At 42.2% G+C, this 20509-nt stretch overlaps 1 protein-coding gene across 3 annotated transcripts in view; it reads left to right on the forward strand.

Annotated features, from left to right (window-relative positions):
* The first annotated feature begins 15158 nt into the window (after window positions 1-15158).
* LOC126295428 (zinc finger protein 317-like) overlaps window positions 15159-20509 on the forward strand; it is a 54121-nt gene continuing 48770 nt past the window's right edge. Inside the window, exons 1-2 of one of the 3 annotated variants that reach the window (XM_049987912.1) lie at window positions 15159-15478; window positions 15711-15835. In XM_049987912.1, coding sequence (XP_049843869.1) covers window positions 15794-15835 — 42 coding nt within the window. In that variant the 5' untranslated portion in view covers window positions 15159-15478; window positions 15711-15793. Of the gene's footprint in view, window positions 15539-15710; window positions 15836-20509 lie in introns of all 3 variants that reach the window. The other 2 variants (XM_049987911.1, XM_049987913.1) reach the window with 2 other exon arrangements.

Below are 20509 nucleotides of genomic sequence, written 5' to 3' on the forward strand. Positions count from 1 at the left end.
TTTTTCTACCAGCTTCTGGATAACCTTCACCAGATTTGTAACGATGTTTCCAGAAATATCTTCACATTTGATTCTGGATATTTCTTGAGTGATTTAGAACAACTATTAATATGTAAAATGATTTAAATCGTGTTTCAAAACGTAAATAAATCTTTTTAGCAATATATCTTGATACAAATCGTCTTTCGAAATTAGGTTATGAAACAGTTTTCACAAGTTTTCGTAATTTTGCGATCATAATATAGAATTTCTCCATAGAAAGTTCCAGAAGTGTGCATTAAACGTTCATTTACAGACTTTCTCTTTAGCTGGTGAGTTTTTAAAAGTATCTTGTCCATATTACACGAAATAATTTAGCTCAAAACTGATAATTTATACAATTAATCAGAGCTACAGCAAACAGTGAGTCTTTCTTTTACAAAATGAAATATAATTACAAAATTGAATGAAAATAGGTTACTAACACTAATATATATTTACATTAATTCTATTTTTGTTCTTTCTGTGCAAAATGTCCTAATATTGACACAGTACAATATTTAAACATCACCAAAGTTTCCCTTTACAATTTGCATATCTGTATCGACATCCCCTAAAAGTCTACAGTATCGAATACTTCAATATGTCCTGTAATGTTTCAGTGTGAGGTAGGCTTGCTTGTGTGTGTGTGTGTGTGTGTGTGTGTGTGTGTGTGTGCGTGCGTGTGTGTGTGGCCAAAAGCTTTATGTGAGTGTCTTTTAATTGTGCTTGTCTGCAACCTGACATATCTTCTTTATGGTAAGTAGCAATCTGTCCTTTTTCTACATTGTTGACATTTCTACCTGCAGTTTCCACTGTTTGATTTTATCTCACATCCTCCTGCAGTCTGTTAGTTTCAACACCTTACCATACAGCCGGCCGGGGTAGCCGAGCGGTTCTAGGTGCTATAGTCTGGAACCTCTACGGTCGCAGGTTCGAATCCTGCCTCGGGCATGGGTGCATGTGATGTCCTTAGACATGTGCTGCAATCTATTGCTTAAGAAGCCTTTGAGCCAGTCAAATATCTGGGAGGCTATTCCATATGTTTGTACCTTTGTTAATGGTCTTACATTGGGCACCATGTCAAATGCTTTATGGAAATCTAGAAATATGGAATCTGTCGGCTGCCCTTCAACAATAGTTTGCAGTATATTTTATGAGAAAAAGGTAAGATGAGTTTTGTATGAGTGGTTCTTGACACTGAAAATTTATTATATTTGAAGTGAGAATATGCTCAAGGATTCTGTAGTGAAAGAATGTTAGGGATATTGATTTGAAATTTTGCACATCTGTTCTTTTACCCTTCTTATACAGGATGAAACAGAAAAATGTTTACAAATTGACTTCTCACAATTGGCATACAACAAGAATCAGTAATCAGATAGTAACAAGGGTTTCAAACTGCCATGAGAAGGTGCAAAAGTTACGAGACTGAAGTTCCACAGAGAGTATCCTATTTAATGACTGCATTCACAAACAAAAGTGTGATGAACATTCACACCCTGCATACATGGGTGGATGTGAACCCACATGCTACACATACACCGCCTCACATTACAAATTTACCATTAACATGTGGGCTGCCATCATCAGAGACTGTTTAATTGGGCCGTACATTCTCCCAGACTGACTTGACGATTAAAAAGTATCTCATACTCCTGCGAGAGGTTATTCCAGACATGCTAAATGATGTTCCCACCTTTATTCGTTGCTGCATTTCATTTCAGCATGATGAATCCCGATCGTTATAGCAGATAGGTGAGAACACATTTGCAGGCAACCTCTCCCAGCCTCTGGATTGGTCATGGTGGGCCAGTGAGATGGCCACTTTGGTCAACCGATCTGCCCCCAATCGATCTTTTCCCAGGGATGTCTCTGAAGGTCCTCATGTATGAAACACTTGTTACATCACAGGGGGATCTGGTGGACAGGACTGTTATGGCAGCATGATGTCTATGTGATACATCAGGTATCTTTGGGAGGGTGTGCCGTTCAATGCAGTGTTGATGTCAGATGTGTCTAAATGCACTTCAATAAAACTTTGAGCATCTCCTGTAGTGAGCATCCATTTGTAGCATGTGACAACCACAATGCCATTTAGTAGCCCCCAATGGTCTTTGTGAGGCCCAGTTCCTATGTGATTTCTAACCCTTGTTGTATACCTGACATGCCATGTTAGTTGTAAACTTTTCCTGAGTCATCCTGTATACGGGTGTAACCTGCAATTTTCTCATCATTTGGGGCTTTGCGCTGGGTGAGTGGTTTATTATTAGTGTCAGCCAAGTAAGGGGTAAGTCCCATAGAGTACCCTTTGCAAAACTGAACTGGGGTCTCCACCTCCCATTGAATGCTTTTCTAGCCATACTCGTTGGTCCAGTGAGCGTTTTTGCTCATTATCCTCTCAGGGACTGTTTCCTGCAGTTTGTATCCAAGTATCAAAATCATCCTGTATATTCAGATAACTTTTAGCACTGACTAACGAGCCACATTTTCAATTACTTTATCATTTGGGAAACATTCCCATTTTCTTGCTTTGTGCTTGATGGGAACTTGTTAAATATCTTTGGCCAATGAACATAACTCTAAATACATGACAAGAAGCAAAGTTTATTCAAAAATTAGTTTCTTGGATTGCATCGTGATTGTGTTAATCACAGACTGAAGCAGAACCATATTAACCTGTATCAGTAGCTGTACCTCTATTGAATCTGGCTGGAGAGTGGTAGTCTAAAGTAGACTATTTTAAATGATGTTGTACACACCAAGATTACAGTCCAAACATTGTAATCGCACTTTGGCGTTAAATAACCTACAGTTTAGGGCCAAATTGTGTCTCATATATCATAATTGATGATGATGATGTGGTCTTCAATCCTGAGACTGCTACTCTATCCTGTGCAAGCTTCTTCATCACCCAGTACCTACTGCAACCTACATAATTCTGAATCTGTTTAGTGTATTTGTCTCTTGGTCTCCCTCTACGATTTTTACCCTCCATGCTGCCCTCCAATACTAAATTGGTGATCCATTGATGCCTCAGAACATATCCTACCATAATTATGCACAGATAAATGGTTAGCCACATACTACACTTGGCTATGTCCTATGATGTGATTGTTCAAGTTCAGTAACCTAACATAGACTTAACTGTTCACAAAAGTTCATCCGTGGCAAACATTTGTAATTAACACAGTCACTGCCTGAAATTCTTAAAACCCTGCCCTTGAAATCTAACAGTTAACTCTGTAAGCAAACTATGTACAAGTCGGTAGCTTTTGGAGGTAGTACTGTTCATATTCTGATCCTAATATCGCAGCAAGCATTTTCTGTCCAGTCTATCATTGAAAACAGTCACTAAATTACAGAATGCTCTCCCAGATGTCAAATTTGGATAAAACTCAGTGCATTGTATAAGTTTTCGTTTGTCCTAACTCCTCTGTGGCATGTTTCCACAATTGGTGGACAAAGATGTTGTACCTTTCAGAGCCTCTATGGGAACGTGATTGGTAATCGGGATATAGAAAACTTAATTCCCATATATGTTGTAGCTCATGTATATCTACAATTGACACTGTCTCTACATGTACGTCTACATCCATACTCCGCAAGCCACCTGACGGTGTGTGGCGGAGGGTACCTTCAGTACCTCATCGGTTCTCCCTTCTGTTCCAGTCTCGTAACGTTCGGGGAAAGAAAGATTGTCGGTATTCCTCTGTGTGGGCTCTAATCTCTCTTACTTTATCCTCATGGTCTCTTCGCGAGATATACGTAGGAGGGAGCAATATACTGCTTGACTCTTCGGTGAAGGTATGTTCTCGAAACTTCGACAAAAGCCCGTACCGAGCTACTGAGCGTCTCTCCTGCAGAGTCTTCCACTGGAGTTTATCTATCATCTCCGTAACGCTTTCGCAATTACTAAATGATCCTGTAACGAAGCGCGCTGCTCTCCGTTGGATCTTCTCTATCTCTTCTATCAACCCTACCTGGTGCGGATCCCACACTGCTGAGCAGTATTCAAGCATTGGGCGAACAAGCGTACTGTAACCTACTTCCTTTGTTGTTGGATTGCATTTCCTTAGGATTCTTCCAATGAATCTCAGTCTGGCATCTGCTTTACCGACGATCAACTTTATATGATCATTCCATTTAAAATCACTCCTAATGAGTACTCCCAGATAATTTATGGAATTAACTGCTTCCAGTTGCTGATCTGCTATTTTGTAGCTAAATGATAAGGGACCTATCTTTCTATGTATTCGCATCACATTACACTTGATTCAATTGCCATTCCGTGCACCATGCGTCAATTCGCTGTAGATCCTCCTGCATTTCAGTACAATTTTCCATTGTTGCAACCTCTCGATACACCACAGCATCATCTGCAAAAAGCCTCAGTGAACTTCCGATGTCATCCACAAGGTCATTTATGTATATTTTGAATAGCAACGGTCCTATGACACTCCCCTGCGGCACACCTGAAATCACTCTTACTTCGGAAGACTTCTCTCCATTGAGAATGACATGCTGCGTTCTGTTATCTAGGAACTCCTCAATCCAATCACACAATTGATCTGATAGTCCGTATGCTCTTACTTTGTTCATTAAACGACTGTGGGGAACTGTGTCAAACGCCTTGCGGAAGTCAAGAAACACGGCATCTACCTGTGAACCCGTGTCTAAGGCCCTCTGAGTCTCGTGGACGAATAGCGCGAGCTGGGTTTCACACGACCGTCTTTTTCGAAACCCATGCTGATTCCTACAGAGTAGATTTCTAGTCTCCAGAAAAGACATTATACTCGAACATAATACGTGTTCCAAAATTCTACAACTGATCGACGTTAGACATATAGCTCTATAGTTCTGCACATCTGTTCGATGTCCTTTCTTGAAAACGGGGATGACCTGTGCCCTTTTCCAATCCTTTGGAACGCTACGCTCTTCTAGAGACCTACGGTAGACTGCTGCAAGAAGGGGGGCAAGTTCCTTCTCGTACTCTGTGTAAAATCGAACTGGTATCCCATCAGGTCCAGCGGCCTTTCCTCTTTTGAGCGATTGTAATTGTTTCTCTATCCCTCTGCTGTCTATTTCGATATCAACCATTTTGTCATCTGTGCGACAATGTAGAGAAGGAACTACAGTGCAGTCTTCCTCTGTGAAACAGTTTTGGAAAAAGACATTTAGTACTTCGGCCTTTAGTCTGTCATCCTCTGTTTCAGTACCATTTTCGTCACAGAGTGTCTGGACATTTTGTTTTGCTCCACCTACCGCTTTGACATAAGACCAAAATGTCTTAGGATTTTCCTGGCTATCACAAGGCCTCCTGGGGCCCCACAAAAGGTACGTCACAATACTGTACACTATATCAATACTACTGCAGGCCCTCTGATTTCGTGTAGACCCAGGAGTCTTGCTCCTGACCAATACGCTGTTGAAGAGGAGGAATTTAATACAATGTTGAAGAAAGGCCTCATACGGCTGTCTAGTAGGCCTTGGTCGCCACCCTTCCATTTAGTACCTAAAAAGAACGGTGCGTGGCATCCTTGTGGTGATTACCAAGCTTGTTTGCTAGGGCAATACCGGGTCGGTATCCTGTTCCCCTCTTGAAAGATTATAATTACGCATTATGTGGACAAAAGGTGTTTAGCGTATTAGATTCCGCAAAAGCATATACACAGATCCCTGTTGCCGAAAGAGACATTCCTAAAACGGCCATTATAATGCCGTTTGGTCTGTTCGAAAGCCCGTTACGACGTTCGGATTGAGTAATGCTGCCCAGACATAGCAAAGATTTATAGATTCCGTTTTGCTAGGCTGGCAGTTTTGTTTTGCATATCTTGATGATATACTCATGTTTTCAGCGACCCTAGAAGAACACAAACAGCACCTGCTAAATGTCTTGATGAATACGGAGTAGTGTTGAACGCCTGAAAGTGTGCCACACACAGATTACCTTTTTAGGCCACCGGATTTCATCAAAGGCGTCACTGCCATTACCAGAGAAATCAGAGGCTATATTGATTGTTCCACAGCCAGAAACTGCTAAAGAACTGTGACGATTCTTGGGAGTCCTTAATTTCTACGAACGTCACCTACCTCATGCGGCAGAACTCCTTGAGCCTCTTACCGCAGCTTTAGCTGGTCCTAGAGTTAAAGGTAAAATGCCGGTATTGTGGACAGAGTCGATGGAAAACGCGTTTGGAGGGGCCAAGAAAAGTATAGCAGACACAGCCTTTCTTGCACATCCGGCTTTGGAGGCACCTCTCGCACTGGTAGTAGACGCTAGCCAGATGGCAATCGGTGCTGCCTTGCAACAATATGCAGACAGAGCCTGGCAGCCTCTCGCATTCTTTTCGACTGCAAATTGTTGGCGCTTCATGAGTCCATTAAATATTTCCGAACACAGCTGGTAGCTAGAGTTTTTGTCATTTTAACACACTACCGTCCTATCAGCTTGCTCTCAATTTTGTACAAAGTTTTCATAAAGATCTTGTTAAACCGAATTAGTTCCATCCTACACTTAGCCCAAACTATAGAACAAGCAGGATTCCGAAGCAATTTTAGCACTATTGACCACACTCTGACCGTTAGTGAAGTGATAAGCAGAGCGAATGAACACCAACTGCCTCTCTGCATTGCCTTTGTTGACTCTGAAAAGGCATTTGACTCCGTTAGCCATGTAGCTGTCCTCCAAGCTTTGAGTGAGCAAGGAGTGGGAGCAGCATACGTTGAAGTGCTCAGGAAAATCTACGAGAATTCTTCAGCTTATGTTAACGTCGGCAAATCAACTCAAGAATTCCGCATCATGAGGGGTGTCAAGCAAGGCGATCCCATCTCCCCAAAACTGTTCTCTGCTGTATTGGAAATGGCTACGTCAAAGCTGAGCTGGGAAGGTAAGGGAATTAGAATTAATGGAAGAAGCCTTACCAACTTGAGATATGCTGATGATAATGCCTTACTGGCCAAAGACTTCGCAGAGCTCCAAAACTTAGTTACAGATTTTGCATCGGAATGTCAGCTGGTTGGCTTGAACTTGAACCTTTCCGAAACAAAAGTACTGCCCAACAAATCGGTCCCAGCTGGAGATGTGAAAGTCAAGGACAGTCTATTAGAAGAGGTCAGTGAATGTGTCTACCTTATCCAGATTATAAATATGAAGGGAGACATAAGACCAGAAATCTATCGATGCATCAAGCTTGACTAGCAAGCATTTGGGTAGATTTCAGCAGTATTGAGATCAAAAATGCCAGTAAATCTGAAGAGAGCAGTATTTGATCAATGCATTCTTCCTGTGATGACGTATGGGTGCGAGACGTGGACACCGAACTCATTTACAAAAGGGAAACTTAGGACAGCACAGAGAGCCAGGGAGAGATCAATGCTGGGCTATACAAGAAAGAATAGGAATAGGGCAGATGACATCCGGTCTGTGACTAAAGTTAATGACATCTTAGAGACAATAGGTTCCTCGAAATGGCAGTGGGCTGGCCACGTCGCAAGAAGAAAAGACAACAGATGGACGAAGCTAGTACTGGAGTGGAGTCTGAGAGAGCATTGGAGGCCTAGCGGAAGACCACCAGACAGATGGGACAAAAACATCAAGAAGATTGCTGGTAACACCTGGCAGATAACTGCCCAAGACCATCCCACTTGGAGAAGACTGCTGAAAGCCTACCTGAATCCACGACTCAAAGAGGCCACATCATTTAATGATTGAATTGGCTGATGATGATGATGAAACCCTTCACCTGTGCCTCTCGGCAAAATAATGACAAATGTCATCGAACAATTCACTACTGATGTATGGCATATATCGAGAATTGACAATGTCGTTGCAGACTGTCTATCCCAGGTGAGCAATATCACGAAGACAGTAGACTTCACACAGCTAGCCCGAGCACAGGAGCCTGATCTGGAACTTCGAGATTGTTTACAAAATGCCACGACAGGCCTTCAAATTCAGCCAATCGACGTTCTAGTTACAAACGCAAAGATATATTGTGACTTTCAACTGGGAAAAATCGTACGTTCGTTCCCATGGTCCCGAAAGGTATAGGTGAGGGGTTTATGGTCTGTAAAAATGACAAAAACTCTAGCTTTTAATGGACTCACAAACCGCTAATAATTCAAACAGATGTGCAGAACTGTAGACCTATGTCTCCAACGTTTATCTGTTGTAGAATTTTGGAACACGTACTATGTTCGAGTATAATGACTTTTCTGGAGACTAGAAATCTACTCTGTAGGAATCAGCATGGGTTTCGAAAAAGACAATCGTGTGAAACGCAGCTCACACTATTCGTCCACGAGACTCAGAGGGCCATAGATACGGGTTCACAGGTAGATACCGTGTTTCTTGTCTTCCGCAAGGCGTTCGATGCAGTTCCCCACAGTGGTTTAATGAACAAAGTAAGAGCATATGGAGTATCAGACCAATTGTGTGATTGGATTGAGGAGTTCCTAGATAACAGAACGGAGCATGTCATTCTTAATGGAGAGAAGTCTTGTGAAGTAAGAGTGATTTAAGGTGTGCCGCAGGGGAGTGTCGTAGGACAGCTGCTTTTCACAATATACATAAATGACCTTGTGGATGACATCGGACGTTCACTGAGCCGTTTGCAGATGATGCTGTGGTATATCGAGAGGTTGTAACTATGGAAAATTGTTCTGAAATGCAGGAGGATCTGCAGCGAATTGACGCATGGTGCAGGGAATGGCAATTGAATCTCAATGTAGACAAGTGTAATGTGCTGCGAATACATAGAAAGAAATATCCTTTATCAGGAGAGACGCTCAGTAGCTAGGTACGGGCTTTTGTTGAAGTTTCAAGAACATATCTTCACCGAGGAGTCAAGCAGTATATTGCTCCCTCCTACATATATCTCGCAAAGAGACCATGAGGATAAAATCAGAGAGATTAGAGCCCACACAGACACATACCGACAATCCTTCTTTCCACGAACAATACAAGACTGGAATAGAAGGGAGAACCGATAGAGGTACTCGAGGTACCCTCCGCTACACACCGTCAGGTGGCTTGCGGAGTATGGATGGAGATGTAGATGTAGATGCTACACAAGCAAGTCTTCGAAAGTCTACATAATTTATGTCACCCAGGCGTGAAGGCAAGAATTAGACTAATAACTAGCCCTTTTGTGAGGCCTTGATAAAAAAAGACTGTCACACATGGGCTTTGGCATGCGTGCAGTGCCAATGCAGCAAGTTTTCTCGCCATGTTTCTGCGCCAGTGGGCAAATTTCCAGACACAACAGCACGATTTCCACATATTCATATTGATGCGCAGGTCTGCTGCCCCTTCAGAAGCACAACATTACCTACTGACAATAAGAGATCGATTCACACGCCGGCAAAAAGCCATTCCGGGTATATAACGTTTCTACTAAGACGCTAGCCACTACATTTGTCCCACACTCGATCGTCCGTTTTGGTTGTCCGCTTCATATAACCACGGACAGAAGACGGCAGTTCGAATCTGATCTATTTGCCCAACTAACCAGGAAAGTACTTGGGCTCGAACAAACAGGTCTGTATGAACGTTTGGTTACAGGACCATTATGTACCCCTGAATGTGCTGGTGGGTGTCGTGTTTCTGCAAAACTCTGCGGTCATGCTCTAGATATCACTGTACATGTAATTGTAGACGCCATACGCAATGCTGCAATCTTAACTATAAATGTAAATGCGAGCCATACGAATGACTGCAAAACGCACATTCTATGATATCAGTGTTGAACGCCATGTCAGTGACACTTTTGAAGTTATTCACTGGTTCACCAGTATCGTAGCCAGCGTTCCGCCACACGTAACAAAGCATTGGTCTGTGTACGCCCGCAGATTAATGATTGTAAATGACAGAATGCATATTCGTGATAAAGAATCTGCCGTGCAATTTCGGCTGCATATTACTGGAACGTAGTTTAATGAAGTCTGTTATTCCCTTGGCATATATTTTATATTGCCTGAAGAAATAAACATATGTTGTGCATATTGTGTAGTTTTAGGCGGAATGCTTTTTAAATCTACGTGTTTTCCGCCAGATGCTTCCAGCAGTACTCGTTCATCCTTATGTCCAGACCAGGAGTCACAAAGTAATAATGACATTCTCGACAAATGTGGATTCAAAACTGACAGAAAACACGTCTTCAGATGTTGTTTCGTCATCTTCCCACTCACATTTGCATCGACGACGACATTTGGAGGGCACCGCGTTTGTATTTCCCTTGACACGCGGGGTCCAAACTTTCCACTGGATTCTTGGAAGCAAATATAGAGTTTGTCTGCCAATCGTCCGTCCATTGATATAGCAACATCGATTGTGTAACTATGCTAACTGATTGCAACATCGCGACGGTGATTCTCTCCCATTTCATGGATAGTGTTCTGTCACAAGAAAGTTCATAGTTGAAAGGACTCTGATCACAGTTCCATACGGAACTAATATCGATGTTTTCTCTCGTGATATGCTCATTGACGTCAGCAACAAACGTTTGAACTCTTTCAATCAGCTCTTCTTCGTCATCCTTATCTTTTCGTGCTTGGAGCATAGTGATACGGCGTGATGTTATCCTAAACTCCTTTTTCAAATTACAGTTTGTACAGAAACCAGATGGCAGTTATAAGAGTCGAGGGACATGAAAGGGAAGCAGTGGTTGGGAAGGGAGTGAGACAGGGTTGTAGCCTCTCCCCGATGTTATTCAATCTGTATATTGAGCAAGCAGCAAAGGAAACAAAAGAAAAATTCGGAGTAGGTATTAAAATCCATGGAGAAGAAATAAAAACTTTGAGGTTCACCGATGACATTGTAATTCTGTCAGAGACAGCAAAGGACTTGGAAGAGCAGTTGAACGGAATGGACAGTTTCTTAAAAGGAGGATATAAGATGAACATCAACAAAAGCAAAACGAGGATAATGGAATGTAGTCAAATTAAATCGGATGATGCTCAGGGAATTAGATTAGGAAATGAGACATTGAAAGTAGTAAAGGAGTTTTGCTATTTGGGGAGCAAAATAACTGATGATGGTCGAAGTAGAGAGGATATAAAATGTAGACTGGCAATGGCAAGGAAAGCGTTTCTGAAGAAGATAAACTTGTTAACATCGAGTATAGATTTAATGGTCAGGAAGTCGTTTCTGAAAGTATTTGTATGGAGTGTAGCCATGTATGGAAGTGAAACATGGACAATAAATAGTTTGGACAAGAAGAGAATAGAAGCTTTCGAAATGTGGTGCTACAGAAGAATGCTGAAGATTAGATGGGTAGATCACATAACTAATGAGGAGGTATTGAATATAATTGGGGAGAAGAGGAGTTTGTGGCACAACTTGACAAAAAGAAGGGACCGTTTGGTAGGACATGTTTTGAGGCATCAAGGAATCACAAATTTAGCATTGGAGGGCAGTGTGGAGGGTAAAAATCAAGAGATGAAGAGATGAATACACTAAGCAGATTCAGAAGGATGTAGGTTGCAGCAAGTACTGGGAGATGAAGAAGCTTGCACAGGATAGAGTAGCATGGAGAGCTGCATCAAACCAGTCTCAGGACTGAAGACCAGAACAACAACAACAATAAATCCTAGTGAAGCTGTAAAGTTTGTACACCCGAGATTTCTGGCCACATGCAATGCCCAATGTTGTAAATGCCAATAATGAACAGTGGAACCGGATTCTCGCGCTTCATCGAATTCGCCATTACACACTCCTCGGTGGTCTTGAACAGCAGTGTACGATTTCCTTTGAAAACTGGATTTTCTTCTCTTTTCTTTGCCACGTAATCCAGTATGTTTTCGATATTGCTTTTAGACTTCGATTTAGGGTATCTTTTCAGAAGCTTGCCGTATGTTTCGAAACCTCTTACGTAATAATCATCGTACATGTTCTCCAGTGTGTTGTCATCAAACACCATGATGATACTTGCAACTTTAATCTTCTTCTTGGGAGACGGTCGGTATTCACTGTCATTGCTTCCATCGCCTCTTCCCACAACGAGTTGTTCGTCATTATCATCCCTATCATCATCATTGTTTGTTAGTGTTACAACCGTATCTGTTTCTAACTTATGCTCATGCTTCTGCACTATAATAGATACCAGAAAACATGCGAATGATTCGTCTTCTACACCAATACCATCTTCACGAAGAAGGGTTCTTCGTAACTTCATCTCAGCCAATTGCAATACTTTAGCAAAATTGATTACCAATCGCCGAGCCATCTGACGCTTCAACACACAAATAATGTGACAAAACGCAACTTCAGAGGCACACTGCACCGTCCCTACTGGCGTACCGGCAGGTCAGTGTGCAATGCGGCTCGGCATACGCAGAGGCCTCTAACGGACGACTGCAGAGTTTTGCAGATGCGGGAGTATCACTAGTGCAATGAGAGACCTTTACATTATTTCTCACACGATTTTGGTGTATTTGTGTTTGTTCGACCCCAACTACTTTCCTGGTAAGTAAAGTTTGCGGCACAGTGCATCAGACAACAACAAGTTACCATCCTGCCAGTAACGGCATGATTGAACGTTGGCATCGATTGCTTAAAGCTGCCTTAATGTGCCACGAATCACACTGGACCTTCGCATTGCCACTGGTTTTGCTCGGCCTATGTAACATGTATAAACCGGATCTAGACGCCTCACAGACAGAACTGGTATATGGAGAAGTTCTACAGCTTCCAGGTGAGTTTGTGGATCCACACGCAGTTTCACTGAACGATGTCAGTTCACCGGTATTTGTCACCCACCTCAGCGGAAGGCTGACATAGAACCGACCGCGACAAGCATAGCGCCATGGTACATCGTAAACATTCGTACCCCGTGAATTACGATCATAGTAAGTAGAGGGCATCACCCTGCCACTCACACCGCCATATAATGGTCCACATCGTTTCGTCAGTAGAAGTGACAAAACATCTGATATCATCGACAGTGGTAAGATGAATACTGTTTCCACTGCTAGAGTTTGTCCTACTAGACTCTTCACATTCACATCTGCAACGCAACTAGGCGAAACCTCCGCCCGCCACCCAGCAACCTCCACCGGTGCCATCACCGGTTCAAACGCAAACGGGAGGTCGGCTACACTTCCCGGCACGCTTCAGGGATGTCACTTCCAGCATAATCCAACACAGCGCTCCGCTTTCCCGAAGGAGGCTATTGTATCGAAATCGGGCGTCATCCGAAACAGATGTCAGTTTATCAGTTGATCGACTGGGGCATGTCAACAGGGTTCGAGCGCTTACCGCCAGGAACGCTGTATCCTAGAGAGCCTGTATACAGAGAGAGTGGCCATAGGTGAAGTTGCCCGTGATTGGTTGATTAGCTTTGGCGCCATTTTTCTGTCAAACGTCCCTCGCGCTTCATATGTTCGCCGTGCTTTTGGGTTGAACTGGAGTTCAGAGGACTTTTGGAAACGATTAAAAGGTATTTGAATCATTGAGAGACTTGTTATGCGTTGTGCATGCATGTTCGATTTAGTTGTATAACGTTTTAGTACGTAATTAGCGTTTGCGATCTTAAATACGAGTTGCTCAGAGAACTCTGATTTTAAGGTGTCAGTTTTTTTAAATATTTTTAGTCACGCAAATCAGGTAGGCCTATTACAATTTACTGCATTTTTAAGCTCTTATTTCTTTAACAGTTCGTGCATGCTGGTAGCATCACAAGCTTTTCTGAAGCCAATATCTGACAGTCCTTGCAGGAAACGGAAAGTTCCTGTAATTGTTGTACCATGCTCGTTCGACTTTATAGCGACAAACTTTAGTTCGTTCCGAATCAGAACACCAGGCATTGTTTTAGTTTCAGTATTATTGCCTGGCTGTTGACGCAGGAAAGTTGTAAGCACGTTTTCTGCAGTTGTCGTGTTTGCTGAAAAATTATTCGTAGCAAATAATTGTAGGTACTCTTCAAGACAGTTTTTAAATAGGCCTACTTACTGTGAGGAAGTTTTCTTGTTATATTTGGTCGTTATTTCACTAGCCTACATTTAACATTACCCGATTTTTGTAATCTTTTTCGTTTGTTATCTACGAGAGGTATTCAGTATCTATTTACATGTGACATGCAAAAAGTTTGAAGACGCCACTTTTTGCACGTCACAAGTAAACTGCTTACGACTTTCATTCAACTGACGGAATACAGGTACGTTAGATCTTTAGCGTTATGCACTTCCGATACAAAACAAATGCTATACACTATAATTTTTTTATTTACGTTACTTTCATTGCAATATGTCTAGTAAACTAACTTTAAAGGAGATAAATGCAAGTAACGAATAATTTTTACAGCCACTGTATCCAATTTTCCTGCGCTGTACGTAGTAGGTTACTATGAGTATATTTTAGCTGTAAAGAAAGGCATTTAACGAATGGTTTCGCCATATTGTCTTGTGCTTTTGATTCGGTGAGTGTGTACTCCAATACTGGCCATTCAAAAGTCCCGCCCGCAGTTTGGCAGAAAAATGGCCGCCGTATCGTCCGGTTGGCCACTCTCTCCCTATACAAGCTCTCTACTTTATCCTTGCTACAGGGCGCGCTACATGAATTTAATAATATGGTTTGAATTTTTAGGTTCCATGAATGTAATAACTTGTTTTCACTTTTTTACTGTTACTGTTTCCTCACTTAGTTATCAAAAAGGTGGCAATATTCGTGGCACTGGAAATGTTTCGTAATGTTTTTCCTGCTGTTATGTAAACTAAATATAACTTCTTGTCTAAATAAAGCTAAAAATAACTTCTTGACTAAATAAAGTGTTGGACAGAATTATACGTCTTGCGTATCTTATTCTCACTGCGAACATGAACACGATAACGAGGTCGCAAGTACAACACACCCAGCTTGCGACAGTCTCTAAAGGAAAACAGTTTGGCGACCACTGATTTAGACGATAGATTGAGACTGAGTACCTGTACACGAAGAAATTAGTTAATGGCAAGGTTAAATCCATTATATTATCAAATATTTACGGACCCATACAGCCCAGTGGTGGCTACAAAATTTTAATTTTCGCTCGCCATTACAATATCTATTTAGTTAGTGGCACAGCGGAAAAAAAACAAACCAAGATGCGTTGCCAATCTCAGAAAAGCCAAACGATTAAGCAACAAGCGTTGTGTCGTGCGTCATAGAAAAACATTAAACAATGACGTCTCTATTCATATTACTGACCATGTTTATTCGCTTCAGACGTTGGCTATGTTTGTTTTGATTCCCAATGCGTAGGCGTAACCAAGGAGAGAACAGTTGAACGTAGCTTAACAGTGATGAGTTTTGCAAATTAATCGAAACGAGTGGAGTTTTGTTTATGTCTCGTGCTGGTGGGCCGTTGTCGCTAGTTGTTTGTGCGTGGGCTAGGTGTAGGTTAAAGTATATACTGCAATAACATATTCAATGGTGCGAAACTTCAGCAAGTGCTTCACAACAGACGCAGACGTGTAGAAAATGGTAAGCCTATCGTTTGTTTGACAATATTTTATGGCTTAGATGCGCGTATGGCTGTGCTCGGTAAAATTCAAAATTAAATTGTGATTTTTACACGTCTACTGGTAATTCGTAGTTACTGCAGTTATGTGAACTGATGTGAATCCAAGAGTGATTAATCATATCAGCCTAATTAATGTGTGTGTTCGTATTGCTGTATGTGCGGTTTTTTCGACCCTCTGTTGTTTACCAGCAGTGCCTGGGAACACGAACCGACTCCAAGAACTTGATGCCCGAGAATTCCGATCGTCGGCCGATGTGCCACTTTCTAGTATTGCTATGAAGGAAGAACCTCTGAACTCTTTCTCGCCGGTTGACGAGGTGAGAATGGACCCCAATGCTTTTCTTTCTTTCATTCATCCATCGCTCTAGCTCAATACTGCTAAATCCTATTCACATATATGCCATCTCAGTTTAGCTGAGTAAATTACAAAGTAGACCTTCCTTTGAGAAAGGAGCTGCACATTTCTGAAAGATATTAAGTAGTTCATGCATATCTTCTGTTGATAGCTTAATACACTGGAATGTTTCGAAGTATATAGTTGTTTTAAATACCGAATCCTACATACAGTACATTACCATCACTACTTCAGCCATTCTCCTAGATGAAGTATGTTAAATCAGTAACTGGACTTGTGTAGCGTATCAGGACATGGGATGCCACCTAACTCACAACTTTTTATTAGTCAAGACATCAGTTTGACTTGGATTATTAACTATCATTTGTTCCTCACTTGCGTGGCATTCAAATACACCTTCCACTCTGCAGTCACTTCGTCTGTTAATTCTATATACTTTAATAGAGAAAATGTTATAGTTCACATGAAAAACTGTTAGCTTTCTAGACTTTTGGAAATAGGTCTACTGAAATAGCCTACCATGCTGTATCGTGTTCGCCAGAATGCAGTTCTGAAATGCCTGAGTGTTTCAGCATTGTCACTCACCTGAAAGCCTGGAGCTCTTGTGTCCGTATAATATGCCATGGAAGTCTGCATTCGTACTCTACAAACCATGAGTGCATGGCATAGGGTACTTCCCATCGTATCTGCTACTAGAGTTTATCCCAATCCATTCACATGTGCAATGTGATAAGAATGCCTGTTTAAACACCACTGTGCAGTCTGTAATTAGCTTGATATTTTCTTTGAGATCTAAGTGGCACTGATACATAAGGAGCTGTCATAAATTCCTAACTTTGATAGCTCATTGTGAGAGCTTCGACAGGTTTGGGTGTGCCTCACTCTTACTTACATCCTCCATTCGACTTTCTTTGTGTAACTAATGAATGAAATGAGAAATGATCCCACCGTCTTTTTGTCATTAGAAGGCACTGACTAGGAACTTAACACAGTACAGTCAGTAGCTGCACACAGTGAACTTAATCCAATGTTATTGATAATGTTCTTGAAAACAAACCTAAAGAAGCAAGCCAAATGACTATGTTAACCATAGATAGACCAAAAGGATTATTGTGCATTTAGCAGATAAAAACATGAAAAAGAAACAAAAACTCACCACATGAAAGCTCTGGCACTGCCTACTAGATCAGACCCTCCCCCCCCCCCCCTCTCACACACTCACCAACAGAATAAATGACAACCAAACAAACTTCCCAACTCCCAAACCCCCCCCCCCGCCCCCCACCCCAAAAAAATCAAAACCAATGAAACAAACACTAACCCATAAAAAACAGCTTACAACTAAAAAAATCTACAGCAAAACGAATCCTGCACAACAAAAGCAAAAATCCACAACCATCCCCCACTCACCTTCGTCCCCTAACCTCACCAACTCCCCCCCCCCCCCCCCCCCCCACTAACCTCACTAACCCACAACCCTGGGCCTGTACATCTCACTAACAGCTCTAAAAATACAGTACCCCTCAGGGACACACTTCCGCCAACAGTACTCATCTAAATGAACCTGAAGGTTAGAAGAGCACCTCTTTCCCCTCCCTATTACAGATATAGTATTTGTACAGCCCCCACTCTCATAATTCTTGAACTCTACATTGTGATTAACAACTAAATGATGGTAACCATCCCGACCCAACCCACTATAAGGCTCAAACCCATCAGAAACTACCGTACTCCCGTGTTCTACGTAATCTTGAATCAACCCCACTAACTCCCTCTTTGTACGATTTTCCTCAACCCTAAACACACACTGAGAAGAACCAGACCCCGACACCACAGCACCCTACATCCATAAACGAACCACGGGCTTACCCCTCCCATACTTCCTCCTACAAAACTGTGACTCGTCAATCTCAACCTTTACTCCAGGCCCACCCAACTTACCACTGTATTTAATGTATTCTGAACAGACCTCCCAACAAAAAGAATACCAATCAAGGACCGTTCGCTCACTCTCGCCCACATCGTGCTCGCTGTGTGAGGACTGATAAGAAAAATGTTAACGCATCAACACAATTTCACGCATGCCCAACCTAGACTTCTCGAACCGGGTACCCCAGCGAATGGAGTGCCAAATGTTGTCACGCTGGCACCTCCACATTTAGCCGTCCCTGGTCTGAGACGCCGGAACTTTTGTTAACTTAATACGAGGGGGGGCCCAAAAATAACGGGAATTTCTTTCTAGAAAGCATATACTTTATTGTTTTCAAATACAAACTTAATCTCCTTCGAAGTACTCTCCATTAGCATTAATACACTTGTCCAAACGTTCATTCGGGTGTTCGAAGAACCTTTTAAATTCGTCCTCTTTGATACCTGCTAGCACTTTCAAGGCATTGCGTTTTACATCTTCCACATCCGCAAAACGCTTCCTTCTCAAGCCTCTTTTCATCCTCGGGAATAGGAAGAAGTCCGAGGGTGCTTAATCCAGCGAATAGGGCGCTTGGATCAGGGTAGTTGTCTTCGTTGAGGCCAAAAACTGGTGAACGCTGAGAGCTGTGTGCGTGGGAGCGTTGTCGTGATGCAGGAACCACACGCCAGAATCTTACAAAGCCGGACGTTTTTGCGACACACTTATACAAAGCCATTTAATAACCTCCAAATAGAATTGTTGGTTTATTGCCTGGTTTTCAGAGACAAATTCAGAGTGTACGATCCATAAAAAAAAAAAAAAAAAAAAAAAAAAAAAAACCAACATAATTTTCACTTTCAATTTCACTTGTCGAGCTCTTTTTTGTCGAGGTGAGCCGGGTGACTTCCATTGTGATGACTCTTGTGTACTTTTTGATCGTACCCATAGCACCATGACTCATCACCTGTAATGATGTTGTTGAAAAAATATGGATCATCTCTGAACGTGTCGTTCATTTCAAGACAGGCTCGAATGCGATGATCCCTTTGATCTCCGGTAAGAAGCTTCAGCACGAATTTTGCTGCCACTCTTCGCATCCCCAAATTGATGGTTAAGATTCGCTGAATTGAGCTCCAGGACAACCTGGACAAGTTCTTGAGTTGGTCAATTGTCCTGCGTCGATTTTCACTGATGAGATCACGGATTTTGACGATGTTGTCTTCGCTTCGAGCAGTTGAAGGTCGACCGGAATGGGGCTGATCTTCAACCACCATTTCTCCGTTTTTAAACCAAGAAAACCATTTGTACACTTGCGTTTTACTAAGAGTGTGGTCTTTGTAGGCTATCTGAACCATCACAACAGTTTCTGCTGCGTTCTTGCCGAGCAAGAATTAAAACTACACTGTTGCACGTTGTTCGTAAGGACTAGCCGTTTGTCATGTCACGTCTGCACTGTACGCACACTCAAAGAACTGCCAAATAAACCACACTTCTCACTGTCGGGTGACGCTGCATATCAGACTGACTCAGCAGAGCTCTTACAACAACCCTCTGGCTGCACAATCTGCTACTACAAGTACACGATGTGCAGCATTACAATTCTGGTTACTTTTGGGTCCCCCCTCATATACTCGCCACATACAGAACACTTCACCAGCTTGGCCAGTAATCCAAACAGCTGCAAAAAATTGATGAGCGACATAGTAGTGTCACCCATAATTCCCCACAGCCGAAATCTGTTCAATTAATTGGTGGTGACAAAAAAAAAAGTAATCACAAACACGACAAACCACATACTACACTACGTTACCACAGAAAAAAACCAAAAATTATACCATCAACTCACTGCACGGTATACTACTATTCTTCACTTACAACCACAACTGCCGTCAACGTTAGGAACTCAAATGAACCCAGTACGACACTCATCACACAACCCACAAACTCCACTAGAGAGCACCACCGAACTGCAATGACATGCCACCTACAAACACATAGTAAGCGCACACTAAACCAACAACAGTACCTTACCCACAACCTACAGGCACGCCACCAGAGAGTACCACCGACAGCACAACAAGACATTTACAAACACGCGACACTCGTCAACTGAACTTCGCGCCATCATGACGTTGCGCACCACAGCAGATTTATGTCACGTGTCAAAGCCGACGCTTCTGGTGACCCAAAAAAACAATATCTACAATGGTGAAAAGTGGAATCTGAAATATCCCTTGACCTATATAGCTCAGCTGCAGCTACAGATACCAAAAAAACTAACACCTACAACACCAAAAAGTGGAACCAAAATCTCACCAACTCAAAAAACCCAAATGCTCCATACCCACAACATGAATTGAAACAGAACTGACCTAGCATAAAAATACAACAGACAAAACAGCAGAATAACTATAGAGTAAAACTGAAACAAAAATTATTTGCCAACAAAAGCCTCCGGCAATACCACCTAGGTTGCCACAGCATGTGCACACATGGACACACACATGCCCCCCCCCCCCCCCCCCCCCTCCCAGAAACACGCACAGAGCTAAAAAGTCTCCTAAAACACCCACTCACGAACATCATTGCTATATCCATTTCTAAGTAAAAAGCTATTTAAAAATATATTTATTTCCACACAACGAACACCGAACTAATGAGAAGTAACATAAACACCAAACACATACATAAAAAAAGCCTGAATTCAACTCAATGGAATCAACTTAG

Source organism: Schistocerca gregaria, chromosome 11, assembly GCF_023897955.1.
Source record: "Schistocerca gregaria isolate iqSchGreg1 chromosome 11, iqSchGreg1.2, whole genome shotgun sequence".
Classification (NCBI taxonomy): Eukaryota; Metazoa; Arthropoda; class Insecta; order Orthoptera; family Acrididae; genus Schistocerca; species Schistocerca gregaria.